We start from the raw sequence: 21,580 nt of genomic DNA, 5'->3' as shown, positions 1-21,580 counted from the left end.
GGATTAGATATCATTATTTAATCATTTAACATTACTTTTGTGATCGATTATAAACTCCATGTGCCTCGAGTATGTTTACACCTACCACTCTTCGGACGTCTCCATTTCTAGAAAACGACGCGAGTTCATTTATAATTGTAACTTCATATGTATCGCTTAATTAATCAATTATAAAAGCATTAAGTTCCAATAGTCTATATATGTGATTATGAAACTAGCCCTATGTCTAGCTACATAGATTTCATGAGTGAACTTATTCCATGTCCCTTATATAAGAAATCTATCTCTAACACTTTCTAAATTAAAAGGTCAGTTTTGGAGTTTCAAGTCGAAAAAACACTTAACACCGGAATAAAACATAAAATACCAAAACATACTTCATTTATAACGAGTCAGATCACATGTTTACGTTAAGATCATAAATAACTAACCTGATTCAAACATAAAGAGAAAGTTTAGTTACTCATATTTATGAAAAAGAACTTGCAAAACATGAAGTAAGAACGAGATTCCATCCAAAACTTGGAAACTCACTTCTTTAGCCTATCCCTAATGTATTTAGGCTCTGTTTGGATTAACTTCTTTTTGAGCTTATTCAAACAACTTATGCAATTTTTATGTATTATTATAAGTTTGTTAATGTAGTTTATGATAAAATAGCTTATAAAAATATAATTTTTACTAGTGTGAACTTATAAAATAACAGTTTCTTTTATTTTACAAATGCATTGATCTCTTATTTATATTACAAATGCAGTTTCTTTTTTTTTGTCGGAACATCTGCATCTTATATTTATGATTTTTATACATAATAAAATTGAGTAGTATTATTTTTTATACGATAAAATAAATAGAGAGTATTATTGTACGCACAAAAATTGAGTTCATAAAAAAAGTGTACATTTTTATTATCACACACAAACCAAAAAAAAAAAGAGAGAAGTGTGGTGCACATACCATTATCGTATGGATGGCTGGTATGAGTGGCAGAGCCAGGCTGCCCCGCTATTGTTATGGTATGGCCATAAGTATTCATTCATACATTCATATTTAGTACATTTCAACCATGGACCTAGGACAATAAATTAACCCTTTATAACACAAACAGATAAACGGCTATATATTAAAAATGACATATATATTTATAGAAAAACTAACATATTTAATTGATTCACTACTAACTAATAATGTCACTTGGTTTGGCCTTCGATGCGATGACTATGGCGATGCTTGACTCCTACTTATATATTGATGGGATATTGAGACATAGTTAATTTGTTGCATGCATATAGTTAATTTGTATTCATGTATGAACAATCGAGTTGCATTATGGCAGGGGTGCAGGGCATGGATATATACGATATTAGAATATTTTCTAATATTTTTTTTGTGAGCCGTAATCAATTGTGTATTTTGATTTTAATAAAGATGGGTTGATGTTGTTTTGATCCATTGATGATGCTTAAGTCTAATAATTGTTATCAGTAATAATGGGCTTGAACACTAATTCTGATTTTTATAGAAACAAAGTGTAGGCCCAACTTCTAGTGTACATGATGGGTAGTATGGTCAGGGTGGTTATCTTATAAATAGATAGGCTAAGTCTCATTTGCCATCACGACGTTATCACGCGAGCAATACGCCGTAATAAGCTTGTCTGAGGTTTTGCCCCGTTGAGAACCTCATAAACTGTAGCATGTGATCCGGTAAAGGAAGACTTTGTCTAACATATCGGAGGTTTCGATATCGGCTATTCCGGTAAACGATTGATTATGATTCTTATATTATCAAGTAAGTGTGTTCTAATCTCATATAATATATTGATCTCCAATTGTTAATTCTTACATACGATTCACGTCTAAGTGTTGAATATATGAAATGCCAAATGTTTTATTGAGATCAAGTGTGACTAAAAAAATCTCACATTTTGTTTGGACGGGTTGAGGTTAAACACTTTGTTCCATAAATTTAATGTCTTAAGATCTTGGGTGAAAGTGTGGTGTCAAAGCCACTTATATGAGGTTAAACACTTTATAAGCGAGATGTTCCATAAATTTAATGTTTTAATATCTTGGGTGAAAATGTGGTGTCTTATATGATTGCTCAAGGTTTAATGTTTTGATCCAATCCGGTGAGACTCCTCCCTCACAACCCAACATGCTTGAACACCACATCTCTAATTTTAAATGTGGACATATTCACACAAAGACACTCCGATGTCGTTGAACTCAAATATGCTTTAGTAAATTGCTATATATATTTATTGAGTTGATCACTAGGATCATATCATGGTAAGTGTGACACAATAGTGTAATTGAATTTCGAGAGAGACGGTGACACCTTTTTTATATGTATAAAAAAATTGTTGGACGGATTTTAAATTTTATAGTTCATCCCCAATTATTATTCCCAGCTCCCTGCCTGCAGCTCATAAAAAATGTTAATAAATACTATACTTAACTAAAATGTAATTGCATTGCACGTGTTGAGCCACACTGGTTAAGTGCTTATACCATTATTGGATAAATTGAAGTGTGACTTCTATTATTGGAGATGTGAATTATCATATTCAATGACATCATTGTTAATTAAATCAAAATTATATGAAAATCTTATCTATGTATAGAGATTCCTCTATTGTGTAAACAACAAGAAACACGCAAATGAACTACAACAAATTATTAAGCCATCAAATTAGTGAAGAGAACGCAAAACTCTAATTCTTTTCGACAATATTATTCATGTTGGTGACATGCATAAGTGCGTTATAAAAAACGAGTTCTTATGCAAATTTGCTCACGTAATTACTAATTATGATTGTTGAGTAAATTATCCATAATTTCTTTGAAGAGATAACATAGGTGTTATCTTAAATAAATTAAACATGGATTAATCACATTTATAGCTAGAATGAGTGAAGCAAGATTAGGAAAGAAGTGCGGTGGCTTGATCTAGAACAGCCACTTTGACCAAAGACCATGGGGACACTTGTCACAATATTAACAGAAAAATGAAATCATTTTAGTGACTCAGCCAAAACAGCACCAATCATCAATCCAAATTATAATCCAAGCAAAGCTCACAATCACATTGCACATGTGAGAGTGGGTGAGAGACAAAAGAGATAGATTGCAAAATTTGGTGTAGAGATTAGGTAGGTGCAAAACAACTTATAATTTATTAAACATAGAACCATAGCAGCAGAGAGCAGACAGTCAAATCCTCAAAATCCGGTTTTTATTATAGTTAAAAATGCTTTTACACTAAGCAATCAGAATGCAGAAAGAAAATTCAATAAAAATACAAACGCAAAATGTTGCACATTGACGAAGTTATTTTTATTTTTAATTCATCGTCTAGTTCTTAGGAGAAGGAAGTCCGAATAGCAAGATAAATAAAATTTAGTTAAAAATTGTTTTCACTGAGAATTGAACTCGTATTTTGCGGAAGCTCGTTGACTACTTAAATTTAATGTCCTAGCTAATTTTAATGAAGTTATTAATTTCTAATTCCGCAACTACAATTCAAATGACAAACAATTACAAAAATATTTTATATGTTGAAGTTCGGATATAAATCTTTAATTCTCTACATTGCTACTTTATATTGTGTATATAAATTAAATTTATGGAAAAAGAACTTGAGCAACCAAAAAAGGAAAGAAAAAAAAAAATCGCATTGGCAGAATTAGGCGGGAATGTGTTTGCATTTGAGGGTTGATTCCCTTCAAATCTGCGGTGAAAAGAAAAAGGACTGGTTATAAAATAAATAACAATTGAGATTTTTAGAAAAATTCCACTAACATACAAAATTTGTAACATAAAGTAAACAATGGGGGCAGATTATCACTAAAAGCATTTTTCTTTTATTGAAAGCCATATACTTTTGCCAAAATGGTCAAACTTTGTTTCACAAAGCCATTGCATAGTGTAGTTTGTGGTCAGAGAAACGAATCATTCCCCACGTTCACTGCCCATATCTTAATTTGTTTTTTAATTATTGTTACTACTTCATCATTATCTTTGATAGTACTCATCTCTTTAATTTTTAGTTGTGTTGTTTAAACTTTAAATTATTAATTGTTACATTCTACATGATTTGAGACATGTATAATTAATTGCGGGTCCAACTATGGATTCACAATACGTGCGGTTGATTGATTACGATTCTATTATAAAAGAAGAGTCCTCATAAGTGAATCAAAGGGTTGTTAGATCCCCAATTTTTTTTAAGTTAAACAAATGTTTTCATCTGGCATTTTCCTATAAAACTACAAATTCTAATAGACTAACAATAATGGACTACGTAAACTCGGATTCAGTGTGTTAACTTAAGACATCACAGTATTTCGTATACACTATTATAGATATTTTATGCTATTAATCAATTATAATTGTGTAAAATATTCAATTTTATTTGTAGTAATTTTACAATATAGTGTATTATAAATTAAACTAAGAAAATTGGAACTTTCTTTTTGGAAAAAAAAATGCAAGTTAATAACTGAAGGTAGAGTGTAAACGGTGCAATCGCATAAGAGCTAAACTTTTTAAAATCATATTGTGGCATCTTGGTAGATCTACCGGCTGAAAAATGATGCACCACCATTGCAGTTTCAACTTTCAAGTTTGCATGATTTTATGATGATATATTTTTTAGCTTACTAGTAGTAATTGCAAGTATTCTCAGATTTCTAACATATGCTTCACAGCAGTTGGCCAAAACTAAATTAAAGATTAATCGTCTCATTCGTAAGACTTAGCACAACTGTCAATGTTAATATTGCTAGACTCGGCACTTTCACTCAAATTCAAACTAGAACCTTGCAAATGTGTGTGTGCGTGTGTGAATTATATAGGTGGAGTTTCTCACATGGTATTTACAAACCATTAGACTTAAAACTTAAGAAACAACAAACCATTGTCATATGCCGTTAGTTTGGAATTAAACACAGTGTAGATAAATTCAAACAAGTTCTTCATTAACAATAAGCCCTTAAAAGTGAGTAATCTTTCGCAATGTAAGAAAACTCCCATTACGCAATAGAAGCACTTCATTAACAATCTAGGAAAACGAGTTTTTAATAATCTATCAGATCTACTGCTTTTCCTTATGTCCACATATAGAGAATCACTGGTGTGCATCTGCTGTTGAGATGTCAACCGTTCACAGTTGACTTATAGTGATTAGTTAGACCTTCATAAATCATACCTTCTTGGGTAAGATTATGAATAGCCAGCCTACAAAAACAGATAAGGAGTCAAAAAATTAACTTGGCCAACATGAAAAGTGAAGGAGAGCGACAGAAAGAGAGAGAGAGAGAGAGAATAGAGACATGATTTTATCCGAAGGAAGTCCAAGATGCTGTGCAATAGATTCAAGAGGGCACCCCTCAGTCCTTGTCCTGAAACATCAGTAACAAAATTTCAGGTTGTGAATACTGTACAAAATCTTTTAAGCAGTCCCAATTCTAACAAAGCAATACACAGATAAATAATAGAATGGTTAAGTAATTGAAAGTAAAAGCATACTAAAAGCAATATTCTACACATGCATCTCTAAGAACCTGCATAACTAAACCCTATGTATGTGTGTGTGTGGTTGGCTAAATTACAAGCACTTATTTTTTTAGTGGGTGTAAATCTGGAAGTCCCTGAATTAGTTAACTTCCACACACTTTGTAGTTAAAACTTGCTAATTAACACCACTAAAAAAATGAGTGGGTGTGGGTGCAAATTAGCAAATCTTTGTATAATATATACAACTTTTCAAGTTTGCATTATATCTAAATTTGTTACGAGTGCTATAATAATCATCGACGGAATACGTTGATCGACCCTATATAATAAGTAGGAATTGTGATAAGCCTTAATCACAAAGGTAAAAACATTGCAGAGCTTTGAGTGCCAGCAAGCCTCCTTGCCCAAACGCCCCACTCTCTCAAATGACTAGATAGTCACACTCTCGTTCTTTCATAATATTTATATATAATGTGGCCTACTACCATACTGTCTAGGTCTCAAATCCCAGGTCAGAACTAACATAACACCAAAATTCAGGAAATATCAAAGGCTCCAACAAATAACAGAGTTAGTTTTATGTTATAGGAGCCAGTACAATAAAACAAAACAAAACTACTTTTAAAAAAAACACCTGTTTGCGGGAAGATGCAAAACATCTAACACCATATCTTCAACAGTCTTCTGACCATTATTATGCTGACCAGAGAACTACATTGAAAAAGTATTAAACTAGTGAGGATATAATAAAAATGAAGCAGAAACTAAAAGCAATGATCTACTTACTTGATTTGCTGCTACGGCTTGAGCTTGATAACCTTTTGTGGGGGTGATTTGTGTCAAACTGGGAACATGTTGCTGATTGGGGATGCTAGCTTGGATACGCTGCCACGTGAAATATGAGAAAACAGTCACACATATGGTATAGATTTGTCAAAATTCATTCATAATCTTATATATACATCTTATCATGTCAAACTCTAACATAGAACTTGGCAATTTTATAACTTATACCTGTAACCTCGAATTATATAGATGAACATATATGCAATTAATGAAATGGTTGGCAATCTCATCGAAGTCAGTCACGGGCCTGAAAATGACACAAATTAAGTAAATTTTTTATCTGTTAGCAAAATAACAGGTCTGTCCTGTAATCCACTTATACAACTACAAACAGCATTCCTAACAATGAACTGTTAAAATATGAGTTATTTGAGCCTAGGTGAAATGTGAACTTTGTATCATCATACCTTAAAGAATAAACATTTATGCATTTTTTACCCTGCAAACCTTTAAATTGTCCATATAGTCGCACATACATTCCATTCCTAACAATGAAAATGGAATTTTAGTTCGTATTATATGAATATAAATTGTATGATGAATGAAGAAACTCAGAGGAGGCAAGAACAATTCTGCAGACCACCTCAATGCAAAATAATCAGTTGTGTGTACATTAACAGAAAGATAACCAAAAGAAACCTGACAATATAAATATTTTTCTTTGCCTTTTGTTGTATGAGAAAAAAGTTATATCTCAGCATTTCTAAAGTTATATCTCAGCTTTTATGAAAAAAAAAGTTATATCACAGCATTTAACATGTAATTTTTAGTCAAGAAAAGAAACAAACATGTAATTTAAAACATTTCATTTAACATGTTATTTAAAACGTGTAAGGTAAAAACTTAGTAGTGATAAGATAAAGAAGTTGATAAGAAAGCATCGAAAAGTGATTATAAAATACTCCCTCCGTCCCAAAATATAAGCAAAAAGTGGTCAACTAAAGTGGATGTATTTGGTTAAAAATTAAGTCCAAATACATCCACTTTGGTTGACCACTTTTGCTTATATTTTGGGACGGAGTAGTATGTAACTTTTCTTGTTAGAGTTCAACGTTGTCGGTCTATCAGTAGACTAATAATAGTCCATACTAAGCTTTCAAAGAGGTCAAACTCAGACCTAAAAATAGTTTGACTATGACAGGCTACAAGTCAAGCTTAGGCCTTGGATTGTTTGACCAAACCATGTTTGGGGATTGTAACTCTTAGAATTGGGAGTTGGGTCTAATTTAATCCTACAAAACCGGCTTGTAAGATGAGGATTGCTTCAACTTTATAAACCCGTGTTTAGGCTAACTCACATCCTATATGAGACTTCTTAACATACCCTCTCACGTCCAGCACAATTGGGCTTGGCGCGTGGATATAAATGGTGGGTGGCCCAATAGCGGGTGGCCCAACGGATCTTGGAGAGTCTCTGATACCATATTAGAATTGAGAGTTGGGCCTAATTCAACCCTACCGGCTTGTATGATGAGGATTGCCTCTATTTTATAAACTCATGTTTAGAATAACTGACATCCGATGTTGGACTTCTTAACAGTAACATCTATCCCGATTCATACTATTCCTACTCTTACTTACATACGAAAATATAAAACCTGATTAGACATTAGCTAAGTATAGTCCTAAATGTAATACAATAAGGCAACATACAGTCCAGTAAAAAATAGGTAACATACAAGATACCATCCACTTCATTTGAATCTACAGGATCATCAATCCTGCAAATAAACAAAAAGACAAAAACTCATCATTCACAAAGGAAAAAAAAAATGTAAAACTCAAATCAATTTAAACATTGACAAATTGAAAAAGTTTAACAAAATTCACCATTTAATGCACTCAATCGTTCCTGTACCATCATCAAGTACAAATTTAGAATCAGTAATTTGATCAACTTTGTTGCACACCCTACCTACAAAAGTAACCTGAACAAAAAAATTATGAGAACAAGAAAAGGCACCACATATCATAATTCATACTAATGAGTAATGAATTCACAACAGAAAAATCAAGGAACGCACAGTGTTAACATCGACACCATCAATAGTAAGATTGGAACCATCGCTTGACTGAAAAGCATCATTGGCCTGCTTTATCGTCAAAGGAAGCAATGTCTGACTATCACGAATCTGCAAAAGGAAATAAAAAACCCTAAACCCTATAAATTAACCAGAAAAGAAAATCAAAACCCTAAACATATAAATTACGAGGAAAGAAAATAAAACCCTAAATGCTAGCATCTAATTGGCGTTGCGAGTTATGTGATGTGATTATTAAGAAGAAAATGGAAAGATAAGAACCTTGGAGGGAGTGAAGGGAGAGTTAGCTCCCTGAGTGGTCTGAGAAGGCATGAATCCGCCGCCGGCGAATGCTGCGTTACCGTCGAACTGGCTCGTGTTCATGGTGTGATGATTCTTCGAGATTGAAATGAGGTGCGATTGAAGAGAAATTTCAAATTTCACGATTCGGTTTAGGGTTTATAATATAGGGTTTGTGTTTTGATTATCCCGCCATTTTGCTTTCCCTTTCTAATTTCTAATTGTTTCCTCGTCGTAAGAAATAGAAAATTTAGAGATTGTTTTTACTTGGATGAAAACATTTTAACATTTTCATTTTTTTTATGGATCATATTTAATTATTTAGTAGCTAGAATTTCATCTTTCGTGAATAAGTGAAATTAACCAAAATTCGAATTTCAATCTTATATATTACTCTTACTAGTCCCACACCCGTGCGATGCACAGGTGTTATGTTGTATTTTATATTATAATGTTGAAAAATTATTCGTATAAATTGTAACAATAAGTATTATAAAATGAAAATTATAATAATAATAATAATAATATAAAAGTGATGTACTTATCACTTCCTCCAACCAATATATATATACCTATATGTATAGAGAATGAGTACGGACCATCAAAATTGAATGAAATATGATAATGATAATGGTTATATATTTCAATCCCATAACCCAACTTTTTGCATAACCTTCACTCTTCTCTACAATTATAATGTAATTAAGTCAATAATGTATACACTCTTCGTATTTTTTTGTGTGACTAAATTATAAACTCTTTGTTGTTTTTATGAAAACGGTTGACATTTAAATGAGATAAATGTTGAAAGAGAATCCAACTATGCTCGTCTTCATTGTCACTAAGGAATGTTATAATAATGTAGAAAAGTGTAACATCTTGTGACATCAATTTTTGGATAATTGGAGAGGTATAATTCAATAATAATGTAGAAAACTGTAACATTTTGTGACATCAATTTTTGGATAATTGGAGAAGCATAATTATTTATTATTTATTATGAGATTGATATAATATAAAAACAAAAAAAATAGAGATGAGAATGATATAATATAAGGAAGTGATGTGGAAACAAAAAAAATAGAGATGAGAATGATATAATATAAGGAAGTGATGTGGCATTATTGTGTGATTTAATTGAATGTAAGTGGGTGATGTGGATTAGAGTTAAGATGGATAGTAGGAGAATTATCTAAAGAATTATCTAGACCCTTACCCGTGCGATGCACGGGTGTGATGCAATTATTTTTATTTTACAATTGCATAAAACTGAAACATTACATATTATCAAAATAATAATAATAATAATAAAATAGAGAATCCGAAATTCAAAAGATTTATTTTCTAAGGAGAAGTGGTGTGGCATTGTAAGTGAGTGGTTAAATGAAGAAATATTATTGGTTTAAGGATTATGGTTTACTTTACATGAGTAACAGAATGACTATCTAAAATGTATATATGCAGGAGTAATATGATATATCTTCGCACAACATATAAATCTATTTCAAAACACACGAAGGATTGGATGAAAAGATATGTGACAAAATCTAAGTCACACAATTGGCATATAAATAGTGACAGAATTAGAAAAACTCAAATAAAACAAATAAAATTAAAGGGTACATACCTTTTAAAAATATTCCAAAGGGACATATGTGAAGAGCATCAACCTCACAGTTCAGTTCGTTTGAGTAAGAGATGATGACCCAAAGCCTAAAATCAAAAATTATAAAAATAAGTATATCAATAAAAAAAATGAATAAATAAAAAAGTAAAGGAAAAGAAAGTAAAACAACTATTACATAATTCAATTAAAAATAAAGTATATATTATTTAATTTGTATCATAATAGAATATAAATACACATATACAGTAACAATTAACTAAACCTATAAATGATGTGCAACACAAAAGTTGAATGTATGATCTGCAAGAAACAAAAAATGTCAAATTCTCTTAATTTTATTTGTTATGCAAAAAGTTAATTTTTGCAAAAAATAAAATAACTACAACAAATCATGGTTTTAGAAAATAACATAAGTATTTATACCTGATGAACAAAAGATGAAGAGGCAAGATAATGGAAAGAGAAATTGCACATTATAAGATATGAAAAAATCTATTCTCACATTCAACCGGAAAAACAAATGGTAATCTTATTAAGCACATGATTGAGCACCAGGGGATGAAAATATTTGTTTCTAACATTCGTAATGGTTAGTTAGGAAAATATGAATAGGATACAAATTAAAACAGTTGTAAGCTATATATTAAAATATTGGTAGAAGAGTCCAAGGGATGAAAATTGAATTGTGACTTAAGAGATGAAAAATATATTACCGAGAGTTACAAAGTTAATTAGTGTGTATTTTTGTATTCTTCTTATTATAATATAGTAAGCAAAAATTATTATATTCACCAAAAAAAGTAAAGGCTAAGTAAAAGCTTGAGTGAGTGTATATTAAAAAGGCATAAGTATATAAATGTAGAATATGAAAAGTATAGAGATGACAATAATAATTATAATAATAATAATAATAATAATAATAATAATAATAATAATAATAATAATAATATAGATGATGTGGCTAAATGAAACAATTTGATTGGTCTAAGTGGATTAGGGTTAGGAGAACTATTTAGGAATTATATATATAGATATATTACACGTAATATTTCTACTAACTAAATTATGCTCTTGCGTCAAAAAGAAAAACTAAATTATGGTCACGAGAATCTCAATAAAGAGGCTCAAATTTAATACCAATTTTGTAAAAGATATTGAACACTATATTTTAGAGCCTCTTTATTGAGGTCCTTAGTTGAAGGTAATATTTACACAGGATGGAAGCGACCACGAGAGAGTTGGATTAAACTCAATAGCTATGTTGCCCGGGTGCGGGTACGGTACCGGTATCCGATACCGGTACCGGTACGGGGTACGTCATTTTTATAAAAACTAAGGTACGGGTACGTCCCTATAATTTTTTTAAAAAATATAATTATATATATCAAATAATATAGTTATATTGTTAAAACAAATAATTAAACATAAAAAATATCACAACACACTTTAAATGTAATTTAAATTGTTCGAAACATCAAAATATGAAATTAAAACCAATTAGCTCAAAAAGAGTCAATTATTTCCCTCTTCATCATCACTAAAAAGAGTGACCTCTAGTTAGGTTCACCGCGAGAAAGACTAGCAATTTCAAGAATATCAACTATATATTAAATAAATCTCATTCATCTCTACGAATATCCCACATTTTTGTTGCACTTTCATTATAAGTATTAATATTTCTCTTTCTTGAGAGAAGACGAAAATTGGTATGAATAAAAACTAGATCTTCATCTCTCTTTGAATTTAGTCTATTCCTTTTCAACGAATGAGTGAATAATTCCGGCGGCTACTTTGTTATTGTTTTTTAGCAATAATTGCTACTTTATATTATAAACAAATAAAAAACGTAAATCTTCCTATAAAAAAACTAATAATAAAAGAAAAAGGAGAAAAAAATCATGTTTTTTTGAATTGGTGTACCACGCGAGTACCACAGGTGTACCACGCGTGTGCCCGTTGCAAAAAACAAAAACAAAAACAAAAAAATTAGGTACGGCGTCGGTGCGTACCGGGGGAGTACCATACGCGTACCGGTACCCGGTACGTATCCGGTACCGGTACTCGGTCTAAAATGGAGTACCCATGCAACATAGCTCAATAGTGATGGTGTATGTAAGGACATGAGAGAGATTGTTCGTTGTTTTAATCTTTTTCGTATAATTCATACTTTATATTGATTAAAGGCTACACTAAGGAGATTGGAACTTGTGATGTCTTACATGCTTGGATGCGGGGTTGTATTTGGGCTAGAACATTGCTTGAAGGGACTGTTTTTCTCATCTTATAGTGGAAATTCATTCAAAAATTATGATTTACACAATTTCTGACAATTAAAAATATAATAGGAGTATTTCTATTTTAGTTCATCATATTCGGAAGCTGCTAAAAGTGAGATGACATGTGCAAATAAACTATAATTAGTGCGAAGGAAAAAAATGTGTTGATTGACTTGCAAACTTCAATATTTTTATGGATCATTTGAGAATCACTCTGGTGAACTTTAAAAACTTCAATTAGATGATATTTTCATGGCTTGTATGTTTAGAAATTACTTACGATTAATTTTAGTTGTTTGTTTTCTTTTTTGGGGTTTTCCTCTTTTTACAAGAAAAACTAAAAAAAATAAAATAAAAATCATGGAAATTAATGTAAGAGTTTGCAATACATTTTCATTGTCTATATTTATAAATCATACTGCCTATGGACTAATTTCTTTTATTGGTCCATTTCATACAGACCCTAACAACCATTTTTTTTTTTACCCTAACAACCATCTATAATAAGGGCGGATTCTAGGGTGGGTGAGTGGATTAGGTCTCTCACTGTGGGCAAGCTGTCTGAACCGTTGGATGAAAAATAATACCATGCACCATCGGTACCATATATTTTTTTCTCTCTCTCTCCCCATCATCTACTGGCTTTGTAACTCTATTTTCTTTCATCTCTTCATTCAATTGTTTTTGTTCACAGATTAATTAAACACAAAATTCACAACTACTTCTATAATTTGCTATTTCTTATGAAAACTTCAATCTTCAGCACAGGTAAAGCTAGCACAGGTAAAGCTAACATATACAAGACCAATTTTTATCAAATAAAAAATACAAGACCAAAGTCAAATACAAAGCTTCACAAAACAAATACAGGAAATAAATAAAAATGGCACCCCAAAAGAAACTAAAACACCCAACATCATGAAAAGCACCAAGACAAAGATGATTCCAAAGCTAATAGGAAGGCCAGCACCAGAAAATCAAAAAGCACAAACCAAAAACAAAACACAAAACATTAGTCTTTAAAGCAACACACCACCCATAAACAAGATAGGTTCTTTAGTTGATTTTGTGTTGGAATCAATAGGCCTTAAATTGATTTTGTTCTTCGATTGTTTAACTGGATTTTTCTATATTCACTTATGAGTATTTTATATGGATGTATAGATATAGTGATTGGTTTTATATATATATATAATATATCCTTGGTTTGAAATTTGAATAAAATTAATAAGAGATTAAATTGGGAGGTTTGTGTATTATTATTGATTTATAGAAAATAAAGAGAGTGTGGATGTGAGTAGAAGAAAGGAAGCAATACAAGAACAAGAAATGCAGACGGATGAGAGAAATGATGGGAAGAGAAAGAGAGAAAAGCATAAGGTACAGATGGTGCATGGTATTATTCTTCATCCAACGGTTCAGGCAGCTTGCCCACAGTGGGAGACCTAATCCACTCACCCACCCTAGCATTTGGTTCATATAGGTTAATTGAGTCATACTCATAAATAAGTTTTTTTATTTTATTTTATAACATAAACATAAATAAGCTATATACTAATTAAAACTGCTTGATATATGATTTACGGAGTTAAAAACATACACTATTGTCCAAAGTCCACTCCATTTCATTCATGTAAGCAATTGCATTCATTCGGATTCAATGAACGAAACACTAGTTAATTAATATTTTTTTAAAGTTTTGGATTTTGCTTCCATATCAATTGTGAAATGTTATCAAGCTTACAGTCAAAAGAAAAACATATTAGACGGGTTTTAGGTCACATACATAAAGAAAATGAGACTAAGTTACATCTTAGTGAAAAATAAACATAAAAAATTCTCAAGTACTTAATTCATATAATAACACATCGTTAGTTGGTTCAGTGGCGTCAGACTTGGTAGGGAGGAAAACGGTTTGATTCTCCGCAACTATAATTGGGAGGGAACTGAAATCACTTGATGTCAGAACTGACCTCCGAACCAGATTAGACAGTCCAGTTGGTCGGATACTCGTGGTGAAAACCAAAAATATAATAAAAAAAATAATATGTAGCAATGTACACGTTGTGTGAGAAGCTAGCTAAAATAGAGGCCAATTCTTCCGGGTTTAGTAATTGCACATGTAATAGAGGCCGGCAAGTATTACAATATAAAAGGTTTATCATGCCAAACCTTAGAAATAAAGACACATTTTCACTTTGCGTTAAAATTTGTTTCCTTGTCAATACAAAAAAGACTTCAAGTCACTCAAATTACAAGTAACATATTAATATTATGACCAATCAACCCAACAAGAAACGTAATAGTTTTTAATTTATGACAACTCTAATGGTCAAAGGTTTAATCCTATATAAACACAATCAACTTTAATGCTATATTCCAAAATTCTAAGTAGCTAAGAAAAAGTGAAATGGATTTATTTGAGATTGAAAGCAATAAGATTCTATCAAGGAGATCTTCTGTAGGATGTTCCTCTCGTATATCTTATTATAGGACTGGAGAAGGTGTTCCATTCAAATGGGAAATGCAACCAGGGATAGCAAAAGAATCATCACCAATAGAAGTGCTTCCACCACTCACTCCGCCGCCAAAATTTCTTAGCTTGGGGCTACCCAAACCAAGCATTTTGGAAGCTAAAAAACCAGCTTCTACCATGTCAAAGCTGAGGTTTTGGAAGAAAAGGGCACTCAAAATTAAAAGCAAGAAGCCACAAGAAGATAGTTTTCATGAAGATTTTGATGTACTATCAGGATTGGATTGTAGCTCTGATTCTGAATCTATGGCGTCGCCTCGTGGTTCAAGTTTTTCTTCTTCCTCTTCGTCTCTGTCATTGATGAAGAGTTCTCGTTCTTCATTGAACTCGGCATGGTCATGCTCGGAGAGTACTACCAAACGAGTATATGGAGGTTGTTTCCCAATGCACATTAGCAGAGTTCTTGTTTCAAGTACCAGGCGCTGATTGAAAACAATAATAGTAATATGTAGTAGTATCAATTATTTATGCTTATACAAACACATTAGAAGAAATGACATACATAACTCAAACCCACTTTCATTCTTTTTTTGATAAGAACTCAAACCCACTTTCATTCCTTATTTTTTACAATTTGTGGAAAATTTATCATCTATTATAATCATAACTGGTTTTTAATCAGAACTTCTTTTGCACCTGCATGCACTCCAATACTGCTTCTTCAACCCATGTGAATTTATGTTAATATACTATATGCACTCTAATTAATTGTGTGGTGTTGTTCTCATGTGTAGGAATTCATATCCTACGAGGAACGATTATTTTAATTAACATAAAAAAGTGTGACACTAAATAAGATTGGGAGTTTGATGCTAAATTTAAATGACAGATACAAAAGGAGGGACATTTCGGTTCATCTATGATTGGGTGGTCGAAATTGTAATTTTGGTTCTCGAATTATTCAAACTTTAACAAATATATCACTCACAATTCAGAACAAATATATCGCTCAAATTGAAACACATCAGATAAGACCATCATAAAATTCTTTGTTCTGATTGGATGAGTTGTACAAACTTGTCAGCATTTCAATCATTTTAGTCCTTAAAAATGGTGAATTTAGTAGTTGTGAGCTGTGATATGGGAGCGGGGCACGAAAGATTTAACCTGACCGCCACATTCCAATTTCAATGATAGATTTTCTAATTCTTAAAATCTATAGATCAAAATTCATTACATTTACAATTTTGAGAATCAATTTGGCCATTTATCATTTTAGAACAGAAGAGAGAAATGCAGTCAGGTACGAAGTGAAGATGAAGTATGAGAATTTGCGAAGGGAAACGGCATGCAGATGCTGTGAGTGAGAGATGTAAAACTGTACCGAATCATACTTTATAATTACTAACTCAAAAAAAATCCTCCTAGCTATCAGTCTTAAATGCTATGCAAGTTTGATTGATTCCCAAGACATAATAACTATTTTCTTCTACAAGCAGTTCCAAGAATACAATACCACTAATTACAATATCATACTAATAACAATGACATTCGACCATACGAGGGCCTGTTACATGAACTAGGGGGAAGGGAGGGGAGCAGTGCAGAATGAACAAGCAAGATTAGTTACATGGGCTAAACGCATGCTGTCCATGCATGCTCCACTACCGAGCCAAGACAAGCATTAAACTTGAGTACCCTCGGCTATGTTAGTTACACACTCCCTGTAAATCACACAAGAACAATATCACAACATAGACACCATCAGGCGAGAAGCAATTAACAATAAATCTACTGCTAAATGTGAAATGATAACAATTTTACCACATTTGACATTACAGTTGCCAGTTACAAGCCATGATAATACAATCATGCATGATAAAGATTTTAACTTTATGATCGAATCCCATATATGTTGTTGTTAATGGCGGCCATGGCTTGTTAAAAAAAAATGACGGCCATGGCGTGGAAGATTTTTTTTACAACCGCCATAGGCCATTTGTAAAGGGATTCCCGCCATGGCAGCGCCTTAGGCCGCAATGGCATGTTTATATGGCGGACTTTTGGCCTTCCACCATCGACAATGCTGATCCCATGACCATATTTCAACAAACATTTCAAATGAGGTGAATAAAATGAAAGTATTGTGCAAACAAGAATCGACAACAAAGACCTCACAAAAGGTTGATGCTAAATGCCATCATCATCACCACCACCATTTCTACACCAATATGTGCTCCCAGTCTAGCACTACCCCTATCAACACCACAGAGACACAGACCATGCCAACATTAATATTTGATCCCTTCCACTGCCAGCAGAGGAATAAGTGTGATAAAAACTCATTTCTATTGTTCTTTAAAGCTCTAATTAAATCATATCACTTGTGAGTTATTGACAAATAATCTTTTGAAAGTTGTACTCTTACAAAAAAAACTGGTAATTCTTATAACCTCAATAAACATACCTAATTGGAAATTTATTCAGGAGTAAGACCCACAAAACAATTCCTAACAACCCATTTGCATAAGCATAATTATATTAGATGCTTTATCTGATGTGGAAACAAAATAAACTTCTCACTTAGAAATTTAAGAAACCCAGAGCCAGATAGGATAGCCATGCAAACAATCGAGCCCTAGTCATTACCAAATAAAATATACCTAGCTGAAAGTAAATCTCTAAAGATACTTTCCCAGCAACCACCACAAAATTCAGACTATAAAACCCTTCAGACACTCAGTTGTGTAAAATTAGGTTCATTATAAATCGACATAACAGAATCCCAACCCAAAACATGAAACAGGCAAACATATACATAAAAACGTACCTCAGCCGGTGCCGATTCCCTATAAATTTAAAAAAATAAAAATTAATAATTAAATTAGTTTACTGAAGGTGTGCATATTAGACAGTTCTTAACAAATTGAGAACACCAAGAGTACCTTGGCCTGTCAGACTTTGCAAGATGTTTAGACATTATAGATGCCTGCAATGCAACATATTATAACATTACTATCATAATTTGAAATTCATTGCCAAATTAAAACATCCAGCACAAAGTAAACTACTATCAGGCGATTCAATTGCAAAATAAAAAAGCCCATGGATTTGTTAGATATGGCTCTTTGAAAAATAGAACAATAGATACATGTTTAGGACTGGACCCGCCAAAAGACATGGACTTGCAAGTTGTAAGCATATATCAATCCGACAAGAAACACCAATTATTTCCTTTAACAGTAGTTTTATTTTTCTGTTGTTATCGCAAAGAACAATTTTGTCTTGGCCAAACAGCGTAAAACATCGAAAGAAGAGCATTTATAGAAAAAAGCATTAGCTTTTGTTATTCTGCATAGTAAAAGTAAAACATGCTTCTAAATGCCATCGACCTAACCTGTGATTGCAATTGCATAAAATATTACCTGCTCCTGTATTATGCTCCTTGCTTCAACAAGTTGAGCTTCAAGCTCAAGTTCCCTCTCAGTAGCTTCAGAAGTGACTTCTGCCTCTTTCTGAGCATCTTGCAATTGGCCCATGCGCTCCTTCATATTTCAACTTTCAAACAATTAATATCCAAAAACAAACAATTCATAAATGCAAGTACTTAAGATGGAAACCAAAAAGTGATACTGATAAGTAATAACCTTTATAGAAGTCATCTTGGCTCTAAGACTCTCTTCAATTTGATCTCGGGCCATGTGAAAAGGAAGATCAAATACATCCTGCAAGTAACAAACTCATAATTTCACGGGGCAGTTTGACAGTGCAAACAAAATACGAAAGAATAGTAAGTTTCCACACCGTTCTCCCAACCAGCGGAGATTGTGAAGGATTACTTTCTGCTCTTTCACTGGGAGTGGGAGATTGATTTGGTAGTCCATTAGGAGCATTTAAGAAATCACGCATATCCACCTGTAAACAGTATTCAATACACTCACAAATCTCATAATCTATGTCGGGCAGGAAAAAAAAATATGCTGAAAGCCACCAGACCAAAGTTATTACTACAGAATTAATGTTCTCCCTTTCCCCCGGTTCTAATTAGTTAATACTTCCCTGCATCCATTTGTAGTTTGCATTACTAAAATAATTAGTTCCCTGAACATATAAAGAAATTTATCTTGTTATCTTTTTGTCTAAAAACTAATCAGCAACAATCACCAAAACCTAAACAGTGTCTTAATATCCTTTCATAAATCATGTCTAACAACTGCCATTCAATTTCACATAGTTATAATGGTCTGGTCTGCAGTTATTCTTAATCTCCTACCTCTACTGTTTGACTGCCCTTCATTAGTTACCAACCCTACAGATGCCTCAACAGGTTTCTCCTCATGTGCCCAAACAACCTACAATAAAGCTACCATTGTTTTACACTAGGTGTCACTGCAAGTTTCTCTCTAATGCTTTCATATCTAAAATGAGTCCCAAAGCATAAAACTTTTAAGAATGAAAAAGGTAATGTAATGAAAGTGGCGAACTCATTTGTGTGTCTGTCTGTACCCATTCGGATGCAAACACAAATACACAGAGACCTCTTAAAAAATGAACCCATTAAGAAAGCAAAATACATTGACCGAATGTTAACAAAACAAAAGTTGCTGGAAGATCCAAAATCAGATCAGGGAGAAATAATGAAATGTGGGCAAAAGAAACACACAGGTTGCATTCATATACATCTGCAAGTAGAAACTGAAGCAAATAAAATAATAACTTACTAATCAGGAACCCACCTGCATTGATCTCAATAATGCCCTTAAATCAGCATTTTCTGCTATCAGCTCTTGATTTTTCACCTCATAAGCGTCCACCTTTCATTATTATAAATAAATTATGAAAGATGAAAATGTGTCCAGTAATAAAGTTTATAATGGTAGGGTGAAAGCTTGCATACAATCTTTTTATAAAAATCATTGTCAGTTTTCTTCCCATTCCATGTTCCACGTGGCCTCCCTTCCTTCTGTTGCACACATCATAAATACCAAATTATCATGAAAGTCACAATCTTAAAAGTTACAAGCAACGATCAAACTACATGGATGGTTGAAACCTGAAGCAAATTCATTATCTCCATGCCCGACCTAGATTCTTTCTTCTTCTCCATCAAGACTTGGTTTAGTCTCTCCTGCAAGTAACCCAATGGTAAAATCCCTACCATATAGAAGAACCAAAATAGAAAATACCATTCTCATTTGAATAAGAAAAATCAAAGATATCTACCTGCAACTTTATGTATTCCTTTTCCTTCTTCTTCATCTCATGTATTTGTTGAGTCCTAACTTGCTTTGGCACCGATCACATAGACAGATTGATAAATAGTCAGAGCTTATCCATTTTGAAGCACGGGTTGCAGAAACAAGACACGAAAAAATTATCAAAGTAAATACAGCTTCTAACCTGATTACCAATAACCATCTTCTGAAATTCATCCCTCTCCAGTTGCAGCTTCTCAATTTGAGCCTTAAGAGCTGCTTTGTTTTTAGCTTCCTAGACAAAAACAACAAAAAACCGACCAATAATAAACATAAACTAACAAATCTAGTAGCATTATTTTGTAAATATGGAAATAATCCAATTCTCACATTACAGATATACTTTCAAATTCAATCATTCAATTCAATGGTTGACATTTGCCAAAACAAATTTTAAAATCATCTCCTCACCGTTCTGGTTATTGTCGCTATCTCTCTATCTTTGGCTTGTATTTGTCCGTCAAGCCTCTCAACTTTGGCCTCCAGTCTCGATATATCGGATAACAGTCTATAATATCAAAATCAAAACACTTGCGGTTAGACAGATTAATAGCACACACAAACATTAACCTAATGTCTGAATTGAACCGAACCAATTACCGTTGTCTTTGTTCATTAGCAGACTCTCTAAATTCGACATCACGCTGTCTCTGCTGAAGCAAAAAGTATATACAATTGCAAGTCCTCGCTATAGAAACCTACCACATTTCCAAAAACAACACCATTTTCAAAAACAGAAACAAAAAAAAGTAATAAAAAAAAAAATCAAAGATCAATTCTTACAGGATCGTTTGCAAATAGATCAAGTGAAGCCGGAAAACCAAATGTAACAAGCGATTGATTCAAATACTTGGCGCAATGCTCCAAATTACCTACATCGGCAAATGTGTGTTCTCTGAAACAAAACAACAATGTCATTACAGAACGAAAACAAAAACCCTAAAAAGTACAGAGAGAATTGAATTATGAATTATGATAGGGTTTAACTAACCCGGTTGTGAAAGCAGAATGAGAAGATGGCTGCAAAAAAAAAAAAAAAAGTGAAGAAAAATGAGAAAGTTAAGAAATAAATAACAAAAAATAGGGATTAATTTAATTTAATTTTACCCTAAGATCTAAGTCTCCTTCAGTGGGAGGCATTGTTGTCTTTGAGAAAGAGCTTCTTCTTTTTTTTAGATCTATGTGTTTTGGGATTAAGCGGTGTCTGAATTTGAAAGATGAAATGAAAATAAATGAAAACGGTGTTGATTTGTTTTGTTGGGT

General features: G+C 32.5%; 3 protein-coding genes across 4 annotated transcripts; 1 reads left to right on the top strand and 2 right to left on the bottom strand.

Annotated features, from left to right (window-relative positions):
- Positions 1-4,960: 4,960 nt before the first annotated feature.
- On the bottom strand, positions 4,961-8,908 carry LOC123909494 (replication protein A 32 kDa subunit B). The gene is made up of 10 exons (XM_045960336.1): positions 8,669-8,908; positions 8,390-8,497; positions 8,196-8,293; positions 8,045-8,086; positions 6,773-6,850; positions 6,534-6,612; positions 6,306-6,404; positions 6,154-6,230; positions 5,336-5,404; positions 4,961-5,240 (listed from the first exon to the last, which is right to left on the bottom strand). The coding sequence occupies exons 1-10, from the start codon at positions 8,768-8,770 to the stop codon at positions 5,159-5,161; spliced, it is 834 nt and encodes a 277-aa protein (XP_045816292.1). The 5' UTR covers positions 8,771-8,908; the 3' UTR covers positions 4,961-5,158.
- A 6,051-nt stretch (positions 8,909-14,959) lies between these two features.
- LOC123910121 lies at positions 14,960-15,667 on the top strand. Its single transcript, XM_045961173.1, has one exon. It carries the CDS (start codon positions 15,000-15,002, stop codon positions 15,546-15,548), a length of 549 nt encoding a protein of 182 aa, XP_045817129.1. The 5' UTR covers positions 14,960-14,999; the 3' UTR covers positions 15,549-15,667.
- A 774-nt stretch (positions 15,668-16,441) lies between these two features.
- On the bottom strand, positions 16,442-21,580 carry LOC123909024 (afadin- and alpha-actinin-binding protein-like). 2 transcript variants are annotated; one of them, XR_006809801.1, is made up of 17 exons: positions 21,425-21,580; positions 21,309-21,337; positions 21,101-21,212; positions 20,918-21,015; positions 20,729-20,825; positions 20,463-20,552; positions 20,286-20,348; positions 20,116-20,190; positions 19,960-20,025; positions 19,799-19,876; positions 18,867-18,977; positions 18,710-18,787; positions 18,488-18,607; positions 18,008-18,051; positions 17,893-17,911; positions 17,236-17,318; positions 16,442-16,786 (listed from the first exon to the last, which is right to left on the bottom strand). XR_006809801.1 is itself a non-coding variant. In XM_045959795.1 (16 exons), exons 1-16 carry the CDS (start codon positions 21,455-21,457, stop codon positions 16,772-16,774), a joined length of 1,128 nt encoding a protein of 375 aa, XP_045815751.1. In that variant the 5' UTR covers positions 21,458-21,580; the 3' UTR covers positions 16,442-16,771. The 2 variants fall into 2 exon arrangements, 1 of the variants encoding a protein (XP_045815751.1); XM_045959795.1 differs by lacking the exon at positions 17,236-17,318.

Source organism: Trifolium pratense, linkage group LG2 (genome assembly GCF_020283565.1).
Source record: "Trifolium pratense cultivar HEN17-A07 linkage group LG2, ARS_RC_1.1, whole genome shotgun sequence".
NCBI classification, from domain to species: domain Eukaryota; kingdom Viridiplantae; phylum Streptophyta; class Magnoliopsida; order Fabales; family Fabaceae; genus Trifolium; species Trifolium pratense.
Note: the sequence above shows the minus strand (reverse complement) of the source record. Positions and strands in the feature narration are given on the sequence as shown.

Excerpts from the sequence above, each read along its gene's own strand:
- LOC123909494 (XM_045960336.1), bottom strand. The coding sequence starts at position 8,770 with ATGAACACGAGCCAGTTCGACGGTAACGCAGCATTCGCCGGCGGCGGA. Across the intron at positions 8,294-8,389 it reads ATGGTGTCGATGTTAACACT|GTTACTTTTGTAGGTAGGGT; the intron begins GTGCGTTCCTTG and ends TTTTTTGTTCAG. Across the intron at positions 5,241-5,335 it reads CTTCCTTCGGATAAAATCAT|GCTGGCTATTCATAATCTTA; the intron begins GTCTCTATTCTC and ends CTGTTTTTGTAG.
- LOC123910121 (XM_045961173.1), top strand. The coding sequence starts at position 15,000 with ATGGATTTATTTGAGATTGAAAGCAATAAGATTCTATCAAGGAGATCT.
- LOC123909024 (XM_045959795.1), bottom strand. The coding sequence starts at position 21,457 with ATGCCTCCCACTGAAGGAGACTTAGATCTTAGG. Across the intron at positions 20,191-20,285 it reads AGGAATACATAAAGTTGCAG|GAGAGACTAAACCAAGTCTT; the intron begins GTAGATATCTTT and ends GGTTACTTGCAG. Across the intron at positions 18,978-19,798 it reads CATTATTGAGATCAATGCAG|GTGGATATGCGTGATTTCTT; the intron begins GTGGGTTCCTGA and ends TACTGTTTACAG.